Source organism: Tetrao urogallus (genome assembly GCF_951394365.1).
Source record: "Tetrao urogallus genome assembly, chromosome: 1".
NCBI classification, from domain to species: Eukaryota; Metazoa; Chordata; class Aves; order Galliformes; family Phasianidae; genus Tetrao; species Tetrao urogallus.
The window spans coordinates 63,367,531-63,391,792 of record NC_136813.1 but is presented as its reverse complement, the minus strand read 5'-3'; the positions used below and the strand labels follow the sequence as shown (position 1 = coordinate 63,391,792).

General features: G+C 38.1%; 1 protein-coding gene across 8 annotated transcripts in view; it reads right to left on the bottom strand.

The window, feature by feature from the left end:
* Window positions 1–22,202, bottom strand: part of INPP4A (inositol polyphosphate-4-phosphatase type I A) — a gene marked incomplete at both ends in the record, with an annotated part of 42,939 nt that extends 20,737 nt beyond the window's left edge. For 2 of the 8 annotated variants that reach the window (XM_079549328.1, XM_079549326.1), the window contains 15 exons: window positions 1,836–1,974; window positions 3,582–3,800; window positions 5,068–5,251; window positions 7,772–7,789; window positions 8,834–8,942; window positions 9,612–9,716; window positions 10,053–10,183; window positions 13,110–13,257; window positions 13,952–14,042; window positions 14,938–15,049; window positions 17,080–17,159; window positions 19,681–19,797; window positions 19,906–20,024; window positions 21,230–21,274; window positions 22,097–22,202. In XM_079549328.1, the coding sequence (XP_079405454.1) occupies window positions 1,836–1,974; window positions 3,582–3,800; window positions 5,068–5,251; window positions 7,772–7,789; window positions 8,834–8,942; window positions 9,612–9,716; window positions 10,053–10,183; window positions 13,110–13,257; window positions 13,952–14,042; window positions 14,938–15,049; window positions 17,080–17,159; window positions 19,681–19,797; window positions 19,906–20,024; window positions 21,230–21,274; window positions 22,097–22,202 (1,723 nt within the window). Of the gene's footprint in view, window positions 1–1,703; window positions 1,975–3,581; window positions 3,801–5,067; window positions 5,252–7,771; window positions 7,790–8,833; window positions 8,943–9,611; window positions 9,717–10,052; window positions 10,184–13,109; window positions 13,258–13,951; window positions 14,043–14,937; window positions 15,050–17,079; window positions 17,160–19,680; window positions 19,798–19,905; window positions 20,025–21,229; window positions 21,275–22,096 lie in introns of all 8 variants that reach the window. The other 6 variants (XM_079549329.1, XM_079549327.1, XM_079549330.1 and 3 more) reach the window with 4 other exon arrangements.
* Between the last annotated feature and the right edge of the window lie 2,060 nt (window positions 22,203–24,262).

Here is a 24,262-nt window from a genome sequence, read left to right as displayed (position 1 = left end):
ATTTAATAATAAAATGCGATCAAGCATCTGGCTTGCCCTTACTTACAGTGAATTTCTCAAGTGCAATTTAGCTCAAACTTTTCATTAAGACCAGACACCTAAGGAACAAGATTCCCTTTCCAGCATTAAGTAACATTTATCCAACGCCGGCTGACAGTTAGAATTCAGATTTAGCCCTTACACTGGGAAATGGCAGCAAGTCCCTCAGCTTTAAAGCTTGCCACACTTACTGATTTATCTGTGTCAGATTCTGTGGATTTGGGAAGAATTGTTTTCCATTTTGGGAGGCACACAGTGAGAGGTTCTGTAAACTCTGATACAAACAAACAAAACCTTTCGTAGGTAAATGCAACTAATTCCATCTTCACACTGCATAGGTGTCAGGATTTTCAGCAGATGTAAAAAATTATCTGAAAATACTGGGTAAATGGATAGAAAATGATTGTTCTAAGATGCTTCCAGCATAGAAATGCGTTGGGGAAAGATTCTGTTACCACCCACAACAGATTTTTCCTATATTTTTTTTAATATGAACAACATAATACTTCTAGTATATGAAGTTCACTGATAAAACTTTCATGTAAATGCTACCTAAACTAGCCAGCAAATAATGACATTTACAGGCATCAAAATGGTAAAACTTAGTAAAAAATTAATAGAAAACATTCTGAATCAAGACCCAACTCTCCCATTATAGTCCTCTTTACAACACACACAAATGTCAGTCTAATTTAGAAAAGCATTGTTATTTAAGATACTAAGCAAATCAAACGTAGCAAGAGCTTTACAAATATGCTAACTTTTGGTTTTTTCAATTCCTTGTTTTTCTTACAGGCACTGTCTTCCAACTTTACTGTAACATTACCAATGGAATGGACATGAAGTCACAGATGCACAAAAGGCCATCAAACAGTAAGACAGAACAGGACAAAAGGAAATGAAAACACAAAATCTCACTTTTTCTGGGCATACCTGATCTACTAAAACAGTCAGACTACAATGGCCACAAGTAACTAAAATGAAAAGAAGTCAAACAGGTACATATATAACTAAAATAATTTTGAAACTTAATGCAAGGCTGCATTAAACTAATATGGGTCTCTCATTCGCGTCTTCCTCACCCTGCCAACTCCTACCTTCCAGCTATATGAAGCCTAACTAATTGAGCCCTTCAGCACCACAGCTTTTGACAGTTTGGGTTAAAATCTGCTTTAAACTCCCATAGATTCACTCTTCCAAGCTGAGCTCAGCCTAACGGGACTACTTGGCTCCCTTCGTACACTTTGGCAGCCCAGTTGGGATCATTAGCAAATCACTTCTCTTGTGCTTTATTTAATCTTTTACAGAGGCTCACTGTAATAAGCCTTAATCGCTGCAAAGAAGCTGAAGCCAAGAGGAAAGCTACCAGAGGTGATTTTGGACATATGCTAACCCAAACACCTGTTCTACTAGCTTAAAATACCCAGCAGGAAAACCAAAAGCCATTGCCATTAGTGAGAGATTTAGTGATGATTTCAGTGAGGTTAGGATTTCAAAGTTACGGACTTTGCAGCTGCCAATACACCACCAGCCCTCTCTGCCTGACAACAGGGTGTAACACCAGCACTGAAATAAAGACACATGGAAGAATGTCATGAGGCTTAGAAATGATGCCAGCACACAGCAAGAGAGCAGAAGTGAGAAGCGGTGTCTGGCATACGCACTTGTCTTTCTGAGAGAATGGCATGCACAGGATGGGGTGGATGATGGTGGTGGTGAGGATGTTGGTGGTGAGGAAGATGAGGTCTCATTTACATCTTCTGGATTTATCCAGTAGGCACGGGTGTCCCGATTACCTTTCTTACTAGTACAGCTGATGTCGCACTGGAAAACGTCTTCACAGCTGTCACTTTGCAGGCGCTCCTTCTGGAGAAGTTTGTCCACTCTCTGTATAATGCACTCCAGACTTTTGTCAACATTCAACCAAACTTTCTCCTTAAAAGAAAACATTCCTTTCTCAACTTAAAAAGAAAAAAAGACATTAGGTAACAAATCCCTCCATTTTTCTCCTATAATTTCAGTCCCAGCCCTTTTGCAAAGTTTCTGTGTACTCAGAATTACAACATTAGTGCACACACAGACTCTCTCTCTATGAATAATGTATGCCAGCGTGTCAGCAATATGTAGCAAAGTCAGTGCATGGTGAATTGTAAAGTTACCTTTGAAGTACATTTGCTGAACAATTTTAAGTGCCTCTTCCTTCACTGCTATTCACTATTACAGTTGGCACTGCTGCTTATTCTTTTAGACTCTAATGTTTGACAAGGAAATGCTTTGCCAGTTTTGCTGATAAACGTTTACTTTTCTCCCTTAAAGTTTCAACTCCTTAAAGCTCAGAGCAATTAAAATTCAGTGACAGTCTTTCCTCCCTTTAAAAGGGCAGCAGGAGATTATATTCTTTATTCTTTTCAAAGCCAGGAAAAAAGGAAAAAAGAACCAGCATTTCCTTACATGCATGGCTAAGCCCAAATGCAAACTAAATGCAGAAAATAGTTTTAAATTCAGAAATTTGGTGAAAGAGAAGAATATCTCCATTTAGTCAGATAAAAGCTGTTCTCTTGCTCTATTTTTAAAAGTGGTTATTTCAGTAAATGCAAATGCTACTTTCATAGAAGCTGGTCAAAGAATTGGTCTTAATGATCTATTGATTTTGTACTGCAGATAAACTTATTCAACAATACAATTAACTGAAATAATAGGAAAAAACACTTTAAAAAAGATTGCATAATAATTATAAACAAACATACATTTTTTTTACTTATGTAACTCAGTAATAGATAAAATTAGTATATTATATTTAGCATCTAATTAAATGAACTGGCCTTATTAGCTAGTTATTATTTTAAGCCTGACCCTCAGTCAAAGCATGCCAAAACAAAATCAGCAAGGATCCATTTCCAAAATAAATTGGATCTCATTTCTAAATTTGAACAATTAATTGTTTTTTTAAGTTACCTTGATCATCTCTGAGATTTAATTTACTTCAATTTATACCACACAATGACAGAATTTACACGGACCAATTCTTGTGTCAACTGGCAGTTTTTGTGCAAATACTTTTTAGAAGCTGTTCATCATCAAAACAGAAACGGACAGCAAGTCCCAAATATTTAGATGAGAATACAAAACCAGAGAAAAGTTCTGAATACTGAACTGTATAGCTACCACACGCAAAATATGCTTCATTATGGAGAGGTGTAAGAGCCCTTTGTAGTATGGTTAGTTTACTTTAAAAGCTGTTTATTCTCCCTTGGAAGTGACTTAAATAAATGCACAAATTATGACGATCTCTGCTGCTTAGAAGACCAGCTGCTTATTAAAGCCAGTCTGTAGCCCTGTGCCAAGCAGTAAATGCACACAGGGTGGACTGAATGCCTTTGCTAGTTGACCAGTTCCTACAGTAGGTGACTAAGATGCATACAAATATACTCCAAAATATGAAACCTAAGCATGCTCATGAGCAGATACAGACATTACAAATAAAAGAACAGCAAACAAGAACTAAAAAGAAACTCCACCATCACCCCACAGAGCAAACATACCCATTCCTCTTCATGCCAGTCCACCTGCAGAGAGGATCGGCTGTTTCGTCCTGTCCATCTGGCCACTAGTGTATCTTGATCGTTCCTCAGCATCACTTGTTCCCCTTCTCCAGAGGTTGGAGATGCCTTTGAAGCTATATAATCTGGCCTTGCAGCATTTAGTCCATGTATTGAATTTGCTAACAATTTGCAGTCACAGACTGTGACGAGTTGCCGGGTCTAAAAAGCAATAATAACCCAACATTTTAATGACCTTTCCATTATTCTGTACACAATCTTTATTATATTCTTTTACAGAAAGAATAAAAAACATGAACTAGTATTCTGCGAAGAAAACAACAACTGCTTTGGAGTCTCTGAGAAGCTATATAGGATACTAGAACAGAAAGGTAGGTTTCCAAAGTCTTGCAGTTACTGAAAACATCACTGATAAATGTGCAGTTCCTAACACTGCTATTTGCACTTCACCTTCCATTTGAAGAAACCTTCAAACAATGTTCAGACATTTTTATATTTCACCTATCTGTCTCAAATCATTGCATACAAGACTTAAGAGAAAAGCTGAAAATGTAACTACTGATCAATACAACCTGTTTCCTTTGTTAGTAGTCTTGTATTAAAGGATAAGTTATGTGAATATGAAAGAAAAAAAAAAGACCTGTTTGTCCATTAAATAAGAGAAAGCCCTCACTATGCTGTGTGTATACTTTGTCCAGCTGTAGAAAATCCTGTGGATTAATCATATATGCTGCAGTGCCATTTAGAGTGAATATTATTACTAACACATTTGCATGTGGTAACATTACCTTTTGTGGCCTACAAAGGTATACACATAACCCCTCAACTGGGACAATTTATGGCTAACGGGCTGAGCATATGCCACTGCCATTGCTGCCATTTAGAACCCTGATCTACTTCAGGGTCAGAAGCAGTCACTAAAACTGTAGTTAGCTTTTGTCCCTGTAAATGACTGCTTACAGTCTGTCTTCTGTTAACAAATGTCAAGAAATAACTGACTCAATCACTAACTCAGGCAAAGGCTGTGTCACCATTATTCCTTATTTCACCAGCGAAATACTACAGAAGAGTTTCATCTATGTAAGCTTTGCCCAGTTGCTGCTGCTTGACATATGACTCAAAGGGGCATTAAAAGAAACAACACGGTTGTGGAGAAAGAGAGTATAATAGAAAATGAAGAAATGTTCATTTCTGGATTACAGTGAATCAATAGAGGCAATCAGAGGACATTGTTCTCCACTCTCGAGGCAAGGAAATGTGAAGAACAGGAGAAAAAACAAAAAGTGCAGCAAATTCTAAAGCAGATTTGATTTTTTTTTAAAATTATTTTTTATTTATTTATTTTATTATTATTGTTTTTTTTAACAGACTATGCATTTTATAATACACTACCAGATAAAGTAAACAAAAGAAAGGGAGAAAAAAAGATAACAGTGTTTTTCAGTGAGAAGATGTATTACTCTCCTACCTTATCTGCCAGGATGGCAAGCGTTCTTTCAAGGCCATTAGCTGATCTATCCTTGGCAGCTCGTGAGAGCCTTTCTGCATAATAGCTCACTTGAGTTTTCAGGGTGTTGATTTGTGCAATGATTTCCTTTGCTCTAACAATGTCCTGTGGAATGTATATTATTGACTGGGAACCTGTTGAAGTGCTGAAAAAGAAAGACGGATTTTAGGTGTAAAATGGCTCTAGAGGTACACACTTTGCAGTAGCATGCTAGACAATTAATTGCAGACAACAATAATTTACCTAGCAATCAACAGTGAAAGGCCAGTTGGCAATTGCACAGGAGCATGATCTTAGAGCCTTCTCTGCCTTACTGAAAGCCTTAGGATGCAGATTTACTAATCCCTTATGCCAAGTGTCTGAGGGCAGAGCTCGTATACCAGAGGGACAATTTTGCTGAGGAGAACATATGGGATAAATTTTGCCCTCTGAGACAGAACCAGCATTTGCAGTGACAGCTTGCTCCATTCTCTCCTTACAACACAGACACTTCACTGAGACCTGGTTTGTAACAGTGCTGTCACAAAGCTATTGTTGTCACCCTAGCATTGAGAAAAGGAAATCCACCTTCTTTCCAATACTAATGGAGAGTGTGATATTAACAAAACCTTCTTCAGCTAGTAAATCCCACTAGAGTACCTTTCCCTCAATTGCCAGGCTGACTAAAGTTACTCCAGCAAAAGCAATCTTAAGAGACATAAGAAGCAAATTATGTATCAGGCTAACCCAAGGACTCTGCCCTGGTGAGCACACAATGTGTTAAACTATGGCTGTGGTACAACGGTCTCTGTTGCAGACACAGCTCTAACTGCACAAAGCTATAACGAACCAGCCTTTTCCACCTAGAAATGGAAATAAATTATACAAGTAAAATATATCTTTATCTTGGTACACTGCAGCTCCACTAAGACCATTTACTTGGTAGTGGGGAAGATGAGCATTCACATACTGTGTATAGACATCTACAGCAGCTAATTTTGTAGTTGAGATCCATTTTGGACACTTGCCTGTATCTGATGAAGGGATTGCAGCACTTCTAAAGGGTTAGTTAATCCTAACTGAGAAAATTAGGAGATTCATTTAAACCAAAACTTCCCCTTTGCCAGGAACTATCCTCTTTTTCTGATCTCTCAGTGAGAAATCTACACAGAGATCAGACCTTTACTTCAGCTCCTGCTGTCTCAAGTGTGATGCCCATTCATGAGGTAGCAACAAGCATGAGGTGACATCCACTCAATATTATCTTAATGTTACTCCTTTTTTTTCCACTCACAAATGGCTTCAGTGTAGTACAATACAGAAGAACCTACTGTAAACCTTGAGCTCAGCAGTGCCTGAAGAAAGAAGTGCTGCTGGGTCTGCATGGAGAAGAGCTTCTTTTCCAAGCACAGCTGCCTCAGGTCACTGCATCTGGGAAGTCTGAATTCCTTTGCTATTCCTAGAGCAACACTGTTCATTTCTGCAGTGTGTCTGTGAGGTAACACAGGAGAGTTGCATGGGGCATGCTTTAAAATCAGTGCAACAAATACCAGTTCTTGCCCCTCGAGAGATATTAAGGCAAGAGAGGACCTTGATCTTATATCTGCCTGAGCTCCTTTACAAAAGATGAGAAATTCATTTTCAAAGGATGAAGTGCAGGAGTCTTGAGTTTTCTCATTAGTGTCCCTCTGGGCAGCCACTCAACTGGAGCAGAGAGCAACCGCTCCCCAGTGCTGTTAGGTTATACAGCAAATTAATCTTAGCTCTTAGGACTTTCACTGTACATGATTCGTGCTCTACATTGATGAGTGATCTCAGTGACAATTCCTCTGAGCAATCTTTTTCTATGACAGTGTAGTCAACATGCAAAAAGACGTATTCGGCAGAAAAGGCCATGCAGCATACTGAGATCCGATTTCAATTGTTACACTTTTAATCACACAGATTTGCTGGGATGACTGGAGAAAAATTTTACGGCATAAAGTTCACATAAATCTACTTTCCAATCTGCAATTGCTTTTTCAAATGAACAGCTCCTGTTGTGTTGTATCAGCAAGTAAAAACACAGGCTTGCTTCTGCTTAAACTCTCAGTTCAAGGCATTCAGCCTTCAATATGAGTGTTTTAGAGCAGAACTTCTGCACTGCTGAACCATAAAGTTTCATTTTCATAGCACTGAGCACCATAACATGCAGACATAGATTACAAAAAATATAAACCATGCCCAATCTACAACTACAAAGGTTCAAGGACCACTGGCAGAAGATTTGGTTGGTGACCCTGCACATGGCAGGGGGGTTGAAACTAGATGATCATAATGGTCCTTTTCAAGCCAGGCTATTCTGTGATTCTGATTTCTCTAAGTGATTTGCACTGGAAATAACAGAGGCAAAGACGCAAAGTTTTCATGTTCTGCTCTTAGCTTTCTAGCATGCTTAGAGAGATCCAGGAAGCTGCTCATTATAAGCAAACATTGCAGATGAAAGGAAGTTCCTTCATGTATGTTCTACAAAGCAGCTACGATTATTTAGAGCACAATTAGGGATGCCATGATGCATGACATTAAAAAAGCCCTGCACACGTTAAAACACACCACACCTTTGCCAAAGAAAAGAAGGAAAAGAAAAAGAAAACAACCCAAAGAACAGAAGCCCTCTCTACAGAACTCTCAGAAACAGAAAACTCACCAACACTCCTCATAACTGCTAAAAAAAACAAAAAACCAAAATAAAATTAGCAGATTGTTAGCAAATACCAGAAGCAGAAAACAAAACAAATGTTTGTGGGGAATAACATATTTGAGTCATCTTTTCAACAATGCAGGTACATACGATTAAACTTGTAAGCAAAAAACACAGATTGCCAGATGACCATGTGTTGTTCTTGGGAAATGTTGTGGATGCAGTACGTGCAATTTTGCCAAAGAAAGGAGAAAGAACTGAACAATATCTGTGTAACAGTGAAACTGAGGAGATGGAACTCAATTCTACTATACTGGATTTTATGATAAAATAGAAGAACCAGGGAGATCTTAAGAGCCTATTTTATACTACAGCTATGAAGAAATGCATATCCTCAAAGTAGTACTTCAAGCTCATCTCCCAAGGGAGCTGAATTTCTGGTGGCCCACAGGAGTAGTTTTATATATGACAGTAGGTTTCATTTATAGTGTACAATGTCTTTCACAATGCATTTATGATAGTCTCAAACATCAGACCATTTTTTTGTTAAGATTTCTATATTCCTAAATAGCATATATTTCTGTATTCCCTTGTAGCAAATGCTCCAAGACAGAAATGTCTACTTGAACTGACTGGATAAAATGGGATGCCTGATTCTCTATTCCACTGCATCAAAAGCCTATTATGATTATCGGGATAGCTATGTTATTTGGGCCTTCTTACTTTTAAGATAAATAGGAGTAAATTGCAACACAACTGTTAATCGTCTTTTAAATGAGTACCGGTGGAGGAAAATTTTCCCCCAGAGTGACACTATAGGGTAGCAGGATCACTCTAGCAGGATGAGAGAACTACTAGAAAAATCAGTAAAGAAATAGAGTAACGTACAGGGGAAATTGTTTCTCCTCTTCCCTTCGGAAGAAAATACAGAATAAACTTTACAGTGTATAGTAGAACCACTGAGTGAGGTGCAAGAAAAACAAAGAATGGAATGCTTTTTCAAATCACTGAGCACAGACTGTCAGGAAAGGACATGACATCAGCTGACACAACAACATTTCTACTTACTGTTTCTTTGCCTCCTCAAATTTATGCAGCTTTTTCCTCAAGCCACCTGATTTGAAGCCTTGGCAATGAGCTGCTGGTGCTCCTATGGTGACTATATCGTAGTTCTGATCTGGGATGGACAAAAAGGACTTACAAATGAAAGCTTGTGATCTTTATGCAAACAGTTGTGGAAATTCCAAAACTATTCTGAAAGTAATTATCTAAAGCTTCATGCCAGTGTTTTGAAGGATATATAAAACTGTATCATTTAGCTCTGGAAATTCATCAGGTACTTCTGAGTTGAAAGAACCCTACTTGAATGCAGGTCCTTCACTTGTTAATCTACAAGTCTGTCTGACTGAGTTGGCCTTTCCACCAAACTTGCCACTAGTGGAATCCCTAACATTGATACACAGAACGAGTGTATGTCCACGGTTAGTGGGAATTACTGCCAAAAGAAGAAATAACTTAGGTTATTTATGAAGAAAAAAGTTTGATGTGAACAAACTGGTGTGATTTTGCATTAGCCTTTATGATGGCTCCTGAGAAAAAATTCACGAATTTAACAACAAGCAAGAAACAGTATCTCTACTATTCTGACACAAATCAAGGGATCCTGCAGAACAAGGATAACTATACCAACACCTCTTTTACAAAGAGATTTGGAATTCAAAGTAGAAAGTGCTATACAAATGCCAAGTAGCATTAATAACACAGAACAGCAGTTTGTGGGAACTTGGCTATGAAAAATGAAAAAAGAAACAGAACAAAGTGAAGAAAGAAAGAAAAAAGCAAGTACCTGATCCTCCATCATCCTGGACTCTCATTCTCTGTATATGTAAATTTGTAGGAACAAATTCCAACTTTTTGTCAGCTTTCAAGCTACTGGCTTTAAACGAAGGACCTAAGAAATCAGAAAAAAGACTGTATAAAAACTGTCCATCTGCTTAAGCTAAAATATTCAAGGGGTTTCATTCATCACTTGCAACATGCTAAAAGAAAAGCAAAGAAAAAGCATACAAGAAGAGGGGTTTTTTTTGTTATTGTTCATAATTCTACTATACATTCAGGTAAAATAAGAGGATTAACAGAGCAGACAAATATTTCTAGATCATTATCAACCTCGTAACAATCATTAATAAATAAATATAATCTAAAAATAGTAATTTTTCTTTTTTTTACTCACTAACAAGCACAATTGAGAAGTGTCATTTTATTATAAAAAATAAATCTTGCTGACCTTTGTATTGATGCAGGTCAGTTAGATTTTCCTGATAAGTTAAAATAATTGTTTGGTACTGAGTAACTATTTGTCGCCGAAGGCTTTCCCAACAAGGAGATAATTCTCCCAGTTCTTCTAGTTCACAAACCCTAGGGAAAGAAGAAGAAAGAAAGAAAAAAAAAAAAGAGGTTGAGCTCCATTGTCCAGTTGACTAAGTTTCACACTACAGCAGTGTAGCACCATTCTCATGCATTCTGAACTCACTCCTGTCTAGCCTAGTCACCAGACTGGGAAAGCACTCCCAAATATGTCCCAAAGCATTGCTGTTGAGCCCTCTCCCAGGGAATTGATGTTCTTTGCAAGCAGAACACACTGTACACCAAGAACTTCAGGTTTTAGTGAAAACCAAAGCTTTCCACAGCTTTCCAAAGCTGTCTGAGGGCAGGAGCCCTCAGACAATTTGATGATTTGCAAATGGTGGGCACTGCCATTGTGTCAGGTGACTTGGGACTATGAAGATCCACTCCACAGAACTTTGGTGGCTCTCTAACTAAATCACAACTGTGAGAGACCTTAGCTGGGAGATCAACACCCAACACTACAATTAATATCTCAGCTGGCCAGATCATCTACAGGACAGTTTTTTTAAGGTCAGGCATGGAAGACTTAAGAAGTGAAAGCATCAATAAGGTTTTGGAAAGACAAAAGGTCACCCAACAAAGTTTTAGTCTGCAGGTTCACTTTAGGTGGAATACAGAATGACTGAATACCCCCCGATCTGAACAGAAAAGCTGGCTAGGAGAATTCAACAGAACATCACCAAAGAAAATGTAGAACAATCATCTGTCAAAAAGATTCAGAAGATTTTTTGCTGCTGATTCTCAATACCCCTAACCCATAGCTTTAACCATTTGTTTTTATATAATTTGAGGGAGCATTTGGCAGAATAATTTCTACTCTACAGTAGGTAGGACCGAATTAACACCAGGCAAACTTCCAAAAAAAGCTTCAGATTGATTTTCCAACATGCAACAATGTAAACTGTACATATCAATGATTTGGAAAAAGATACTTCTTATTTCATCTTGCAAACTGTTTCTGTGACCACCTAGTCAAGTTCCCTTCTCAAAGCACACCAGGCATTTGAGCCCATGTCTTCCTAAAGCAAATTCACAGCTTCAAACTTTGTTTCCTTGTTTATTCCACGTGGCTAAGACAGCAGGGGATGTGCATGTCATAAACAAGTAGGTAGTCAAAATATCCCCCTGGTAAGATGTTCCCTTTCAAAGAGTTCTGGGCCAGAGCAGTTTTACATAAGAGACAACAGCTGTAATTAATACAAAGGCATTTTACAAGTTACCATACTGTTAAGACAGGAGCAGCTGTGCCTGTGTAGCTGCTCAGCATTCCTCTGGGCTACAACACAGCAAATGGAGGAAAATCTGAGATATCCATCTGAATACAGTTTGTATTCAAATGTGCCATTTCCTACACTGTATCAAAACAGGGCACTACTTCAGCACTAACGTAACAGTAACAGACCTTAAAGAAAAATAATTGTTCAGTTAGAAACATTAAAGCACTTGCAGAAAAGAATTCTGCATGTCACTGTGGTTTATCTCAGCTGAACTGAGCAATAGAAATCTTTCTTGGAGATTACATGGAAGAGGTATTTACCTTTCAGCCATGCAACTCAGAGAATACAGAGTTCACATGAGCCATCACATGGGCTGTTAGTAAGCTGGAATTGTATGCAGTATTCATCTATCGATCACTGTATGACTTTAGCAAGGCCTCTGAGCAGTCACTTTTTATGGTTAAGGCTTTTAGGAACTTCACTGCCCACATTCTTACAAGCCACATCTATTTTCCCCATTCATCTAAATTTTCCATTTATTATCTTCAAGATCTTAAATCACATTTATCCCAGATGGCACCTTATGGGTAAGCTTGGTAAATGTTTACATTATCTTAGCTGTATGTCATAATGAATAAAAGCTTCTGAATGTATTGTGAGGAAAGCTGTAGAGAACCAAAGATACAAAATAAACAATGAATAACTCATACCTAAACATGTAATGGTGCATCCCAAGGCCCCTCCACCACAAGTGTAGCAAGATAGCTATGCAAGACAGATCATTCTTTTCCTACAAGTCTTAGGCCTTAAAGGCCCTAACACAACTGACCTTACTGCTTAGCAAGTACACATTTCTAAAAAACAAAACAGCATATAAAATCCCCATAGATGTTAGAAACTCTGTCATCATGCAGAATTTTTTTTCCATAGATGACAGCTCTCGCTGCCACCTTCTTGTGAAAAGTCATGAGTTTTGCAAAACAAAAAAATACTTGCCTCCATGTAGACTATTTTTGTCTGCTCACATGGATTAACATTTGATTTTCTTTCACAGTATCCCAAAGGAGAGAAATGTGTTAATATAGGACACTGAGACCACTAAATAGCTTTATTTTTAGTTAAAGTCAGGCTTAATTAGGCCTCTAAAAGGGGCATTCAAACATAGCTAAAGTTAAAGCCAAATACTCAAAAATAAGATTAAAATTCTTTTACCATCCCTAAAGAAATTCTGTTTTTGTTTTTAAAGAACACATAAACCACTCCTAATGACCCTCTGCAAACCATAGCCTACAACTGCAGGGAAATAAATCTAATAAATGAGTATGCTGCCTTGAAGAGTGACGAATGCTTCAAAAACAACAGATAGCTGCTACATGCAGATGACGGCAGAATGATCCTAATTGTTTATTCTGCCAACAGTTCTCTCCTGTCAGCACACCTTTACACTCATGTTATCTCACACTGAAGCCCAGCCCCCACATGCTGACATCATAAAATCTTGTTTGCTGTAACAGCTCAATCAGCAAGGAGCTGCTTGTTTTATTTTTCCTTAGTGCCTCCGTGCTTTAACACCGTTACATTACATATATTACCAAGGAATATTACATATTACATATGTAGTATGTAAAAAAATATTACAATATTACATATTCCTTGGGAACTCAGTAGCAGCCACATCCCTGCTGTGTGACTGCCTGTGCAAACCAGCATGTGCTCACCTTGCTGCATCTTCTTCTAGAAGAAGCTTCACAAATTGCCTGGGTATGTGCAATGACAGCACGCTCTCAGCCATTTGCTCCAAGATTCTCAGGTGGTTTCCATCAGTGGTGGGGAAACGGTACATCCGGCAAATGGCACCACCAAACACTGAGGAATTAAAACCATGTTATTTATGCATAGGGTTTAAGACAAAAGTGTACAAGATCTATTCAGTTTGTTCGTTTGTTTGCTTTAAGTGAGTGGATTTCATTCACTGACATGCTGTAACACACTGATATACAGATCTGGCATCAGCCTAGCTTTTCCAAGGATGCATGTTCTGCAGTGAGCCCTCTACTAACACTCACATGAAAAGCTTCCAAATGATTTAAAACACCATTAAGGAAATACAACACAGATTCAACTTCTGAAATCCTTCTACTACATACTGTGCATTTTCCTCTCATGCAATCATTTGCTGGAAAACTCATCTTTCTTCAAGAAAAAAAAATCTTTCAAGCAACTGTTTTTCTCTATTGTCCTCTTCCCCTCTGTCAAAAAAACTACACCAACCCTGCTTATGAATGGTGAATTACATGGAAAACTTTATGGCACAGCCAACGTAATGAGGAAATTTTGCTTCCGCTGCTTTTACTATGCAAAATGATAGTGCTGATGAGAAAATAATTTGTTCTTGCACTAAATTATTCTTGTTCTTGTTCTTCCCTAAATGGCTGCTCTGTCAGTACCCTGTTCCCATTCCAGCAAAACATCTGCTTAAATGCCTTGGGCTAAAAGCAGAGAACAAGAAGCTTAGCTTTTACAGACACTGAAATCCTACTTGTTACAGCCCACTGCTTACCAGATTTCAGTAGTGCATCCTTCCGTAATGAAGCATATTTGGATCTGATTCCTAAAGATTCTGTTAAACTTTCATCAACTGGTAACACAGTCTAAAAAAAAAAGAAAGAAAAAAAGAAAAACTCAGTGCCAGGGTAATATGCAGTGATGACCCTTCTAGACAGACTTGAAGGGAACACTCAACACAAAGTATATTTAAAATCTATGTTTAAAAAAATATTACACGTACATTTTCTGTGGACAAAATCTATCATTGGTTGAAATAATAAATCCACTTAAACACTCCAGTTCAAGCACTCTTATTTAATTCTACTACACAGTTCGAAACGTCGTAGTAAATTTTATCCAGTCCTTCAATTACTTCATGTTATTGTACCTCACAATCTTCAAAGCTGCTCCAGCAATATATACTCCAATTTATGCCCATTACAGGTTCAACCTGATACAAACTGATCCTAATACACATTGTAACTGTGATACATGGGTATGGCTGCAATTATCACCAGTATCTTCTGCACGCAACATTTATAGACTTAAGCATATGTCTAGGTTGAGAAATCCCTATACCTGTACTCAGCCTTTTTGAGCAGATCACATAAAAAAGTCAATATTAAAGTAACACTTCAATTAACATCCTTTAAGGTATTTCTTTTAAATAAAGCTGCCTGTGAAAGTTCCAGAATTGAAACTGCTTATGACTTCACCAATGTGGTAGGTATGCTAACAGTACTACAAACCTACTCTGATGAAAGCCATAAACACATAAACAAGTGAAAGCTCAATCACTGTAAACTTTTCCCAAGATTTTAATCCCAAATATGAGCAACAAGAGCTCCATTAGGCTGCTCCTCACAATACTTTGAAATTGGAAAACACTAATAAATAACAAAATGGACAGGAAAGTTGACAGCAGATCTCAACACAGTTTATTTCAATGCAGGCAATAAATCTGTATGTTTCTGAAGCTGCTATAATAGTTATACTCACCCTTCCATTAATTGTATCAGGTGACCTTGTCACTGGAGGCCTTTGGTCAGTTTTTTCCTCCATTTGCCATCCAATAACTGTAATGTTACCTACACGGTCACTTTCAGCAGACCTGCAACAAATACTCTGCGTTGAAATTTTTTTGGAGGTGGACCTGTTTATCAACAAGGGAACACTTATAAAAGACTATTAATCTTTGAATTTCATAAACATTTTCAATAGGAATCTTTGCAACTTAATTCTACATGATCTTACAAATACAAAACAAATAAGAAAATGCTGTCCTCGTTGCTTAGGGATATATTGTACAGATCTCCTAATAGAAGACAATCTAAAACTATGTGTGTGCCTCAATACTTCTGTAAAACTAGAAGGAGGAATTAGTTTGTCATAGTGAAAAAAAAATATATATATATATATTGTGAACATCCTGGAGCGCATCAGGCACAGCACTGCTAGCTAGTCAACAATGTTAAGATCCTCAATGGAAGAAGGAACATTGAAGTGGGAGATAATTCCAGGCATCAGAGAGGTGCACGGAAGCAAGTGCCAAGAACACCCATGGACCTTGGTCACTAGCATCTGAGCAGCTGCACAGCAAGAACTGATACAACTTTGTTCCTGACCCTTCCAGGTCAGCAGCAATCTTGCTGTGGGGATGGATGTTGAGTCCATATGAACACATGTCTGAGGAGGAGGAAGGGATGGAGAGTGGAGGGAGTATGAGAATACAGTATAGCAAAAGTTCCAACCTTGCTGGTTCTCGAAAACAAAACAAAGCAAAACAAGAACAGTACCAGTTCTACCACTGCTGCCATTTCTGCTGTCTCATGTCCCATGACACAGAATAATTTTGGCAAAGATCTTTACTATCAATTGAAGATAGATTCTGAATGATATATTAAGATTGTTTATGTTTTAAAATACGCTGCAAAAAGCAAGATAAATAATAACAATAACAATAAATCCCTGGAAAAGACAACACTGGAGTGGCAAACGAAATAAACATACAAGACTACAGTAAAAGGTCTAAATATCCAACTCCAGTGTGTTTACAGACACTGCTTAGCATTCAGCTAATACATCTGAAGAATAATGCGACAATTGAAAGACTTGTATGCATCACAGACTGTTATAATAAGAATACATCTGATATCAAAACAAGCAGTTATGAAAGCCCATTTTCAACTCTGTCACAAAAGAATAAATCTAAAAAATAGCCACATTTATCCCACAAACATGAAACTGCTACCCTCACGTTCTTCCTCTTTTTCACCCTTATCTTCACTTACGATAAATTAAACTATTTCACTCATTATACCCCTGGTATCTGGTATTCTCACTCACTTCCTTCATCTGCTCCCCCTGTTAAATTATGCTAGTTTTTTCTGTTTTTGTTTTTTTTACACAACATTGCAGAAAAAGCCCTGAACTTTATTCATCTCTCCTCTTAGCATAAACAACTTTGTTCACGTTCATGTTTTGGTTAACTGTGTCCGGGTTAAATAATTCTAGTGCTGATAATGTTTACACTGCAAGTGCTGTCTTCTTCAGTCTCTCCTATGATGCTTCTTGATGATTTTTCCTTGTCTTCTGTGACAAGGATTCCTGCTTTTAATACGCATTACTACAATACACTTTTACACATCATAGCTCTCAATGTCATTCTGCTGTCCTCATTCTTCTCCAAGTCTCCACTTCATCGCACACTGGATTTCACATATTCCCTTTTGGATCAGTTTTCAGACTCCCACTCTCTTTTTTTCACTCCCTCCTGAGACATGCTCTTTCCACAAAAGCTTCCAATATTAATAACATGAGAAAAATAAAGCACATACATATGCTGAGCTGGTAGGACAAAATGAAAAAAATGAAACTGGCCTTAATAACATTTTTAGATAGATTTTAATAATATTTTTAGAGACAATATCTAACACAATTCATCATATTCGAAAAGGTCTCGTTCCACAAGTTTTAACTATCATGCAACACAAAATCTTTTTTTTTCCTTAATAGTAGCCTACAACTTAAAAAAGAAGAAAATAAAAACAAAGTTTTCATCCTGTCTCACAGACAACTTACACTACATCTTAATCATGTCTTAAAACTGATAATTTCTAAACAGAGAAAAACATTACAAACCTTAGTGTTAAGTGCAACCTGTGATTCTTCTCTTGTAGAAGTTCTTTTACAGTGAACATCCCAGAACCCAACAGATACATCTGGAGAGAAGATGATTAGCAGAGCTGTTTATTACTTACTTCGTTATTATTTACTTTGCAACAAACAAAGCCTTTGTCCACAGCACTGAAGTGCAAAATAAAATTACTAGGCAGAAAAGTCTTTGAGATTCAATGAGGTCAAATGCAAGGTGTTGCACTTGGGTCAGGGTAATCCCCAGATATGTGTACAGACCAGGAGAAGAACCCATTGAGAGCAGCTCCTTCTCTCAGGAGAAGGAGTTGAAGCTCCTTGTGGACAGAAAGCTGGTCATGGACCAGCAGTGTGCACTTGCAGTTCAGAAGGCCAACTGTATCCTGGGTTGCATCAACAGAGGGATGGCCAATAGGGAGAGGGAGGGGATTGTTCCCCTCTGCTCTGCCCTCGTGAGGCCCCAGCTGGAGAACTGAGGCCAAACCTGGTGCCTTCAGCACAAGAAAAATTTGAAGCTGTTGGAGAGGGGCCACAAAAGTAATGAGAGGGCTGGAATACCTCTCTTTTAAGAACAGCTGAGGGAGTTGGGCTTGTTCAGCCTGGAGAAGAGGAGGCTCTATGAGACCTCATAGAAGCCTTCCAATACTTACAAACAGAAGGGAGACTGACCTTTTACATGAGTGATAGGACAAGGGGAAAGGAAATTTTTCAGCCAGTGGGTAGTAAGGCCCTGGCACAGGCTGCACAAAGAAGCTGTGGGTGCTCCATTCCTAGAAGCACTCAAGGCCAGGTTGGATGAGGCCCTGGGCAGCATAAGCCCTCCCCACAGCAGGGGGTTAGAGCTGGGTAGGCTTTGAGGTTCCTTCCAACCCAAACCATTCTATGATTCCATGAAAGCAAGAAGACAAAAATCATAGAATCATAGAATCAACAACGTTGTAAATGACCTACAAGATCATCCATTCCAACTATCTGCCTATCACCAATAGTTCTCACTAAACCGCGTCTCTAAACACATGGTCTAAACATTTCTTGAATACCTCCAGGGTCGGTGACTCCACCACCCCTCTGGGCAGCCCATTCCAGTGCCTGACCACTCTTTCAGAGAAGTAGTATTTCCTTACGTCCAGCCTAGCGCAGTTTGAGGCCATTCCCTCTAGTCCTAAATTCCCTCTACTTCTAATTTCATAATGTGCATATATAACAAATAAAAAACTTTTGAAACATAAGAAGTTTACATTTAATTTATTATAAATCATTTTTCCACTTGTGGACAATAAGCTCTTTTCTTTCCCTAAGATTTAAGAGAAAGCATCACAAAACATACAAGTTTAGTCACTGTGAGATAGGAACACCGAAAGCAATGACTGAATGGAACTCAGATTGACTAGGTCAGCACTACTTAGTCCCTCCTTGATCCAAACTTTGCTCCTTGCAACAAATGCACCTCTTCAGGAGGTACTGTTTTTTCCTCAGATCCTCCCCATGAAGTACAATACAGAGGAAGACAGCTCTGCTGCTTCTGAGAAAGCATGAGAAAGCAAGACATTGAGCCTGAATTAGTATTTTGGGCAACTGCCTGAGCATAAATGACCTGAACTGCCAACTGACCCAAGCAGTCACAAGGGAGAGCTGGCTTGGATATTTTGGATATTTTTTTCTATAAGGCAGCAAATCTTACTTCTGAACAGAATGACTAAAAGACAAGGGCAGGGGAATTATTAAGAGCAAAGCAAAAATATTCTTCCCTAGAATGTTTTTTTGCTTCTGTTATCCGCATTGCCATCTTCCAGAAGAAAATGGCTATAACTAAGTTAAGGGCAATCTTGCTGCAGACAAGACTTATTTGAGAAAATCACATAAGATGCTCTGAAAGTAATGCCTCTTTTTTATTTCCATGGAAACTACAATAGATACAAAGAACACAATAACATTACTCTATTGAGCGAATTCCCAGCTACAAAACATTCTTATCCAGCACAGTCACTACTATCAGCTATGCACTTTCACCAGCAATGAACAAGAGCCTGTTGTGCTCATAAAAACCCACACCAGGAAAGGTGAGCCACTGTCACCACTGCCGCTGCTGTAATTCACCACCCACTACCTCACTGTGCTCATATCCACTGTTTGGTCACCATCCACACTCAGCAAGTGTCAAATGTCAATACGTGCCATTTTTTCCACATGAAGGAATTCAACAACACACCTTTGCTTCATACACAGTTCAGTGTCAGACGCCATTCTGTCAGACTGTCCCTCTGCTGCCATCTGTTGCACAGCAACAAAATGTAAAGGAATATTGCTGGGAAAGTTCAACCTCTGCCACACCACCAACATTCACCACTGACATTGTGGGTCAATACAATAAAATAGGATGCATTACTTTTGGAGCAGTCCCCACAGCAACATTCCCCACTCTGTTTAGTCCATCCAGCAGTATTCATTCCTCCTCTCCTGTCCATCTTATTTTCTCTAGGATCAATGCTGCTACCTCTTTCTGCCACAAAGCTCGCTAATTTTATCTCATCGCTTCTCATTTGCTTGCTCCACACTCACTGGGCAGGCAACAAAATGAAGAATACTTACTGTTCCCTGAGATCTATCTTTAACGTCGTACACGGAGAGTTTGATTTGTGTCATTTGATTGATAAGAGAGTCTTGGAAAAAGGCAATGCTGCTTAGGAAGATAGGATTACTTGTTCCCTGTAATAATAATAAAAAAAAGGCAGAAAATAACGCGAGGTGGTATTTATTAGGAAGTAATGCTTCTTGCCTTAGTTTCCATTTTAAATTTAATACCTTACCACTTACCTCAATAATTTCTGTCTGTGCATGCTTCGTCCAGAATGCCTGAGGAGGTGTAGTTACACTCACCGCTACAAAACTATTTGGTTTTCGATCTAGTGATGGCGTTAGCAGCTCGCTGCAAGCTTTAAGGACGTAACAGAAAAACATATTTAGATTCATAGTCTTTTTCATGCTGCTGTAAGACTTTACACTTTTTGAAGCATGTAATAGACCTTGAGCAATAAAGCCATAAAGAGCCTAGCATTCAGTTTACCAATACACTATAAAGGCAGACATCTCTCACCTCTGTGCAAACAAAGAGTGAACATAAAATCAGATCACTCTCACTTCAAGCTGGAAAACCGTAATTTAAAGTTTTTCTCCTCTAACACTTGCACATCCATCCCTCTGGCACAGCTCATTAGAACAGCCTACATGCAGAGATGTTCCACTGGGAATATCATGACCATGGCTGCATTTGATCTGAAGTTACGCTCCATTAAACCCATTACCAAATGGTATTTTGCCATGGATGCTCTCCTTGAATGTTGATCAAGTAGCATTACTATGCAGAGAAGTAGCTTGCAATTGCAAAAGAACAGCAATTTATGTCCTCTACCATGATTCTGAGATATTAATTGCTGGGAAGGGACTACAGTGACTAGGAAACAACTACCAAAATTTCCATTCAGAGACTCTGCACAACTACGTTGAAATTCAGAGCTAAATTCTATCTACTTGGATGCAGCTTGTTCAGTTCTGCTTCAGCTAAATTTGCAAGTTAATTTTGAGTTTAAATGTACACTGAACAGCTTGGAAGCTCTGGGTAGTTTCTAATTAATCTGAAAAATATTTAAAATACCTTACTCAGTTCTGAGATATTCTAGTTAAGATTACTATCCATAACACAATTACACACATCTGAGGTATATATATATATATATCTTTTAATTTTCATTTCAAACATATTGGTAAGAGCAAAAACTTCCAAACATCCAAGCACAATCAGGCCAAGAAAATCATGCTGCAGTTAAAAATGTGGATAGAATTTTAATGAGGAAAATGTTTCTCACTTATTCTTCAAGCGAGGCAAAGCAACACACAAGTATCTTGCCCTTATTTAAGCACCTCTGAAATTAGGTCACTGATGAATCTCATGTTATCACATGACAGCAAAGACCCCAGGAAAGAAGGTATTGGTAATAGTTGGTAACTTTTAGAAAATACTCCATCTTAAAATGGTATTTCCACCTAATGCTCAGTTTGCTTGAAGACATACTGTTGGTACACTGAGACAGAAGACTGTTTCACAGTATTTTCACAAAGATAAAAAAAACACTAAACCCACCTAAACTGAACTCTAAAATCGGCTCATCTGGATCTTGAATATTCCCTATAAACCAGAAAACACAAAATTAGTGAAGCATTGTTTTGAACCTGTCCCAGAAGTTACGGTTACAGAGGAAGAAATGAAATTTGATAGAAAACATTAACCTTTTTCATTTAATCAGCCATGAATATTTAATATATTCATTAGGTAATCTTCGGTTCTTAAAAATGATTTTAAATATTGAGATTATCTAATTCAACAAAATACGTTCAGACAATGACTAAAATATGCAAAACCAGGCAAGATTATATAGAACATGAAAATACAAAATACTAAATCTCAGTGGAAAACAAGAGGATTACAGTCATTTAGCGTCTGAGCCACTATTAGCTCCAAATTATTAAATCAGATGTATCTCCTCTGTGATCAGTGAACAAGAAACTGGAAAATACCTGCCTCTCTCACTAATCAAATGAAGTCCCCAGGGATTACAGTGCTAATTTACTCAACATAAAAAAATGGAGGTAAATTTCAGTTTCCTAAACTCTCTTGAAAATTGTATACAGTGTCAAATTAGGAAGTTGCCAAGACTCTTCCTAGGTAACCTTGACATTTTTTTGTTTTTTTTCCCCTCTCTTATCTTCCACTGATAAACATAACTATACAAAATCTAGTGTTTTTTTTTCCTTCCCTATTCAATTTTAGTACTTTGTCTGTTTTAAAAATGGCAATTTTAAGCTTATGTTTTCAATACAATTCCTTTTTCCCATTCACTCCATGCACATCTAAATCTAGCAATGGAAACAAAAAAACCCAAAACAGTAATGTTAGTAGAAGGTATATTCTGAAAGGGCAATAAACAATAGCTGACATGAAAGTACTTACCTGCTAAAGAAAGGCCTAGCATGTCTGAGGTGACATCAATGGTGGAGGCCCGTTGCACGGTGCGGGATTTTGCACCATGGCGGGGACTGTGTTCTCTTGCTGTCATTTTGTCATGAAGAAGCCTTTTCTTGCTGCTTGGCTTTACTGATGTTTGTTTTACAGAGCAGGAGAGTGCAGCAGGTTGTCTCCAATTGCTATTCCTCTAACATTACCACACTAAGCAATAAAGAGAGCAAAAACATACACTAGGATATTAGGCTACTATTAGTTACTGCTCCTCTTAACAGCAGCAAACTTAACAGCCATAAGACTGCCTCAAGTCATCCAAAAGAAGAGCTCAAGGCAGACCCAATGCTCTATAACTCAATATGTATAAATCATATATCTGGAGCATTTTACTGCAAACTGTTGAAGACTGCACCACCCATAAGAAAGGCTCCTCTGTCAGAGAATGGGGGTTGAGAGACTCGTTAACAGACCAGCTGCTCTTCTCCTTTGTCTAAGTTATTAAATCATCCTTAATGAAGTTTCCTGGTTTTCATAATCCCCGGGAAACATAAGTAAATTCATCAGACGGGCCCCTGCTGTCTGCAGAGGTAGGACAAGGGATTAGGACAAAGGGACAATGCCTCGGCAGAACATGGAACAAAAGGGCAGGAAGTGTTGTTAGTGTCAGCAAACTGTCTTTTTCTAGGTCCTACAGCCATGAGAGAGGGATACTGAAAACTACAAATAAAACCTTCCAAGGCCAGAGTGAGGCTGACATTCCAGGATGGTGATATAAAGAAAAAAGCAAAAGAGGATGACTGCTGATGTAGCACGCAGCAGCATCCATGCTTTTCTCCAGTGTTTCAGGAGGTTCCATACCCTCTCTGGGTAACTTGTTTGTTCCAGAGTTTGATCACTCATAGCAAAAAAGTTCTTTTTTCTTTTTCTTTCAGTGTTTAAGTGGTAAAGTAGCTAGAGAATCATTGGTATTTTTGGTTTAGCACCGAACATCCTAAGATCTGGTCAAATATAACTTCCATCAGAGCTCCTTGCCAGTTTCAAAGTCCTTCTATTCTTCTATTTTACTTTCCTTCCTTCAGCAACAGCTCTTCTTTGATTTGTTCTTTATGTAATTTGATATTTAGTGGTTTGTAAGTTCATTAAACCTAAGCACCTAATGAAATGACAGCTATAAAACGTGCTGGCAGAGATTCAGGCAGGATGCCACAGCCCCTTCCCCTAAATCCGATAAATACCTTATTGGAGAATAATTACTATGCTCTTATAGTTACAGTCAAACAGCAGTTAGGTATAAGAGTCCGATTTTTTTAGCCAGAATCTCTATAGATGATGACATCCTTAAAAAGGCTCAATCTTTGAGAAGTTCAAAGAGGAGGAAAACACTTTTTTTCCTGAAGTGATTTCTATCTATATACTACTGAGACTTGGAAAAGTATTATACTAAGTCCCCAGGTATTCTTTCCAGTTGCATTATTGATTAATCACCTAATGATACATCCCTAACAGCAATAGCTTATATTTACCATACTTACAAGAGGGCTCTTTTCCTCATGTGTGGATGGATTTTGCATGTTATAACATTGATTAAGTCCACTCCTAAAAAACAAAATAGTCAGAATGAATAAACAATCTTTCATACAGTGTAAATCATTGTCAACAGAAAATTACCGTTATCTAAATATTCCAGTTTTGATGACTAGCATGTTTACTGAAAACTAAGAGCAACAATACTGGCAAATACAGAAGAGCATCATCCTCTAATGAATCTGATACAGTCAGATTCTTACAGTCTTACAGTCTTAATAGTCTTATAGTCACAAAAATAACCAGTGAGAGTGGGAACACAAAGGAAAAAAAAGCTTATGCTGGCAAAGGACAGACTTCAGGTCAGTATCTGATGAGTGCTGGAAAGCATATAAGAAACATAAGTAAAAATAGCTCGAATGTATGTGATTTGTTGAGAATGAGACAATACTTGTTACTATACTTGCTTTGCTACTGCCTAACTTCCAAATTTCCATCATCACGAGGACAGATTGTGCAAAATAGTCAAAAGCATAGAAATTCAAAAGACCAGGATGTAGGGCTGCTTTTCCATTGGGTGAAATTACAGTGTGAGGTAGGCTTCTATGAACTGCTAGCAGTAAGTGTACAGAA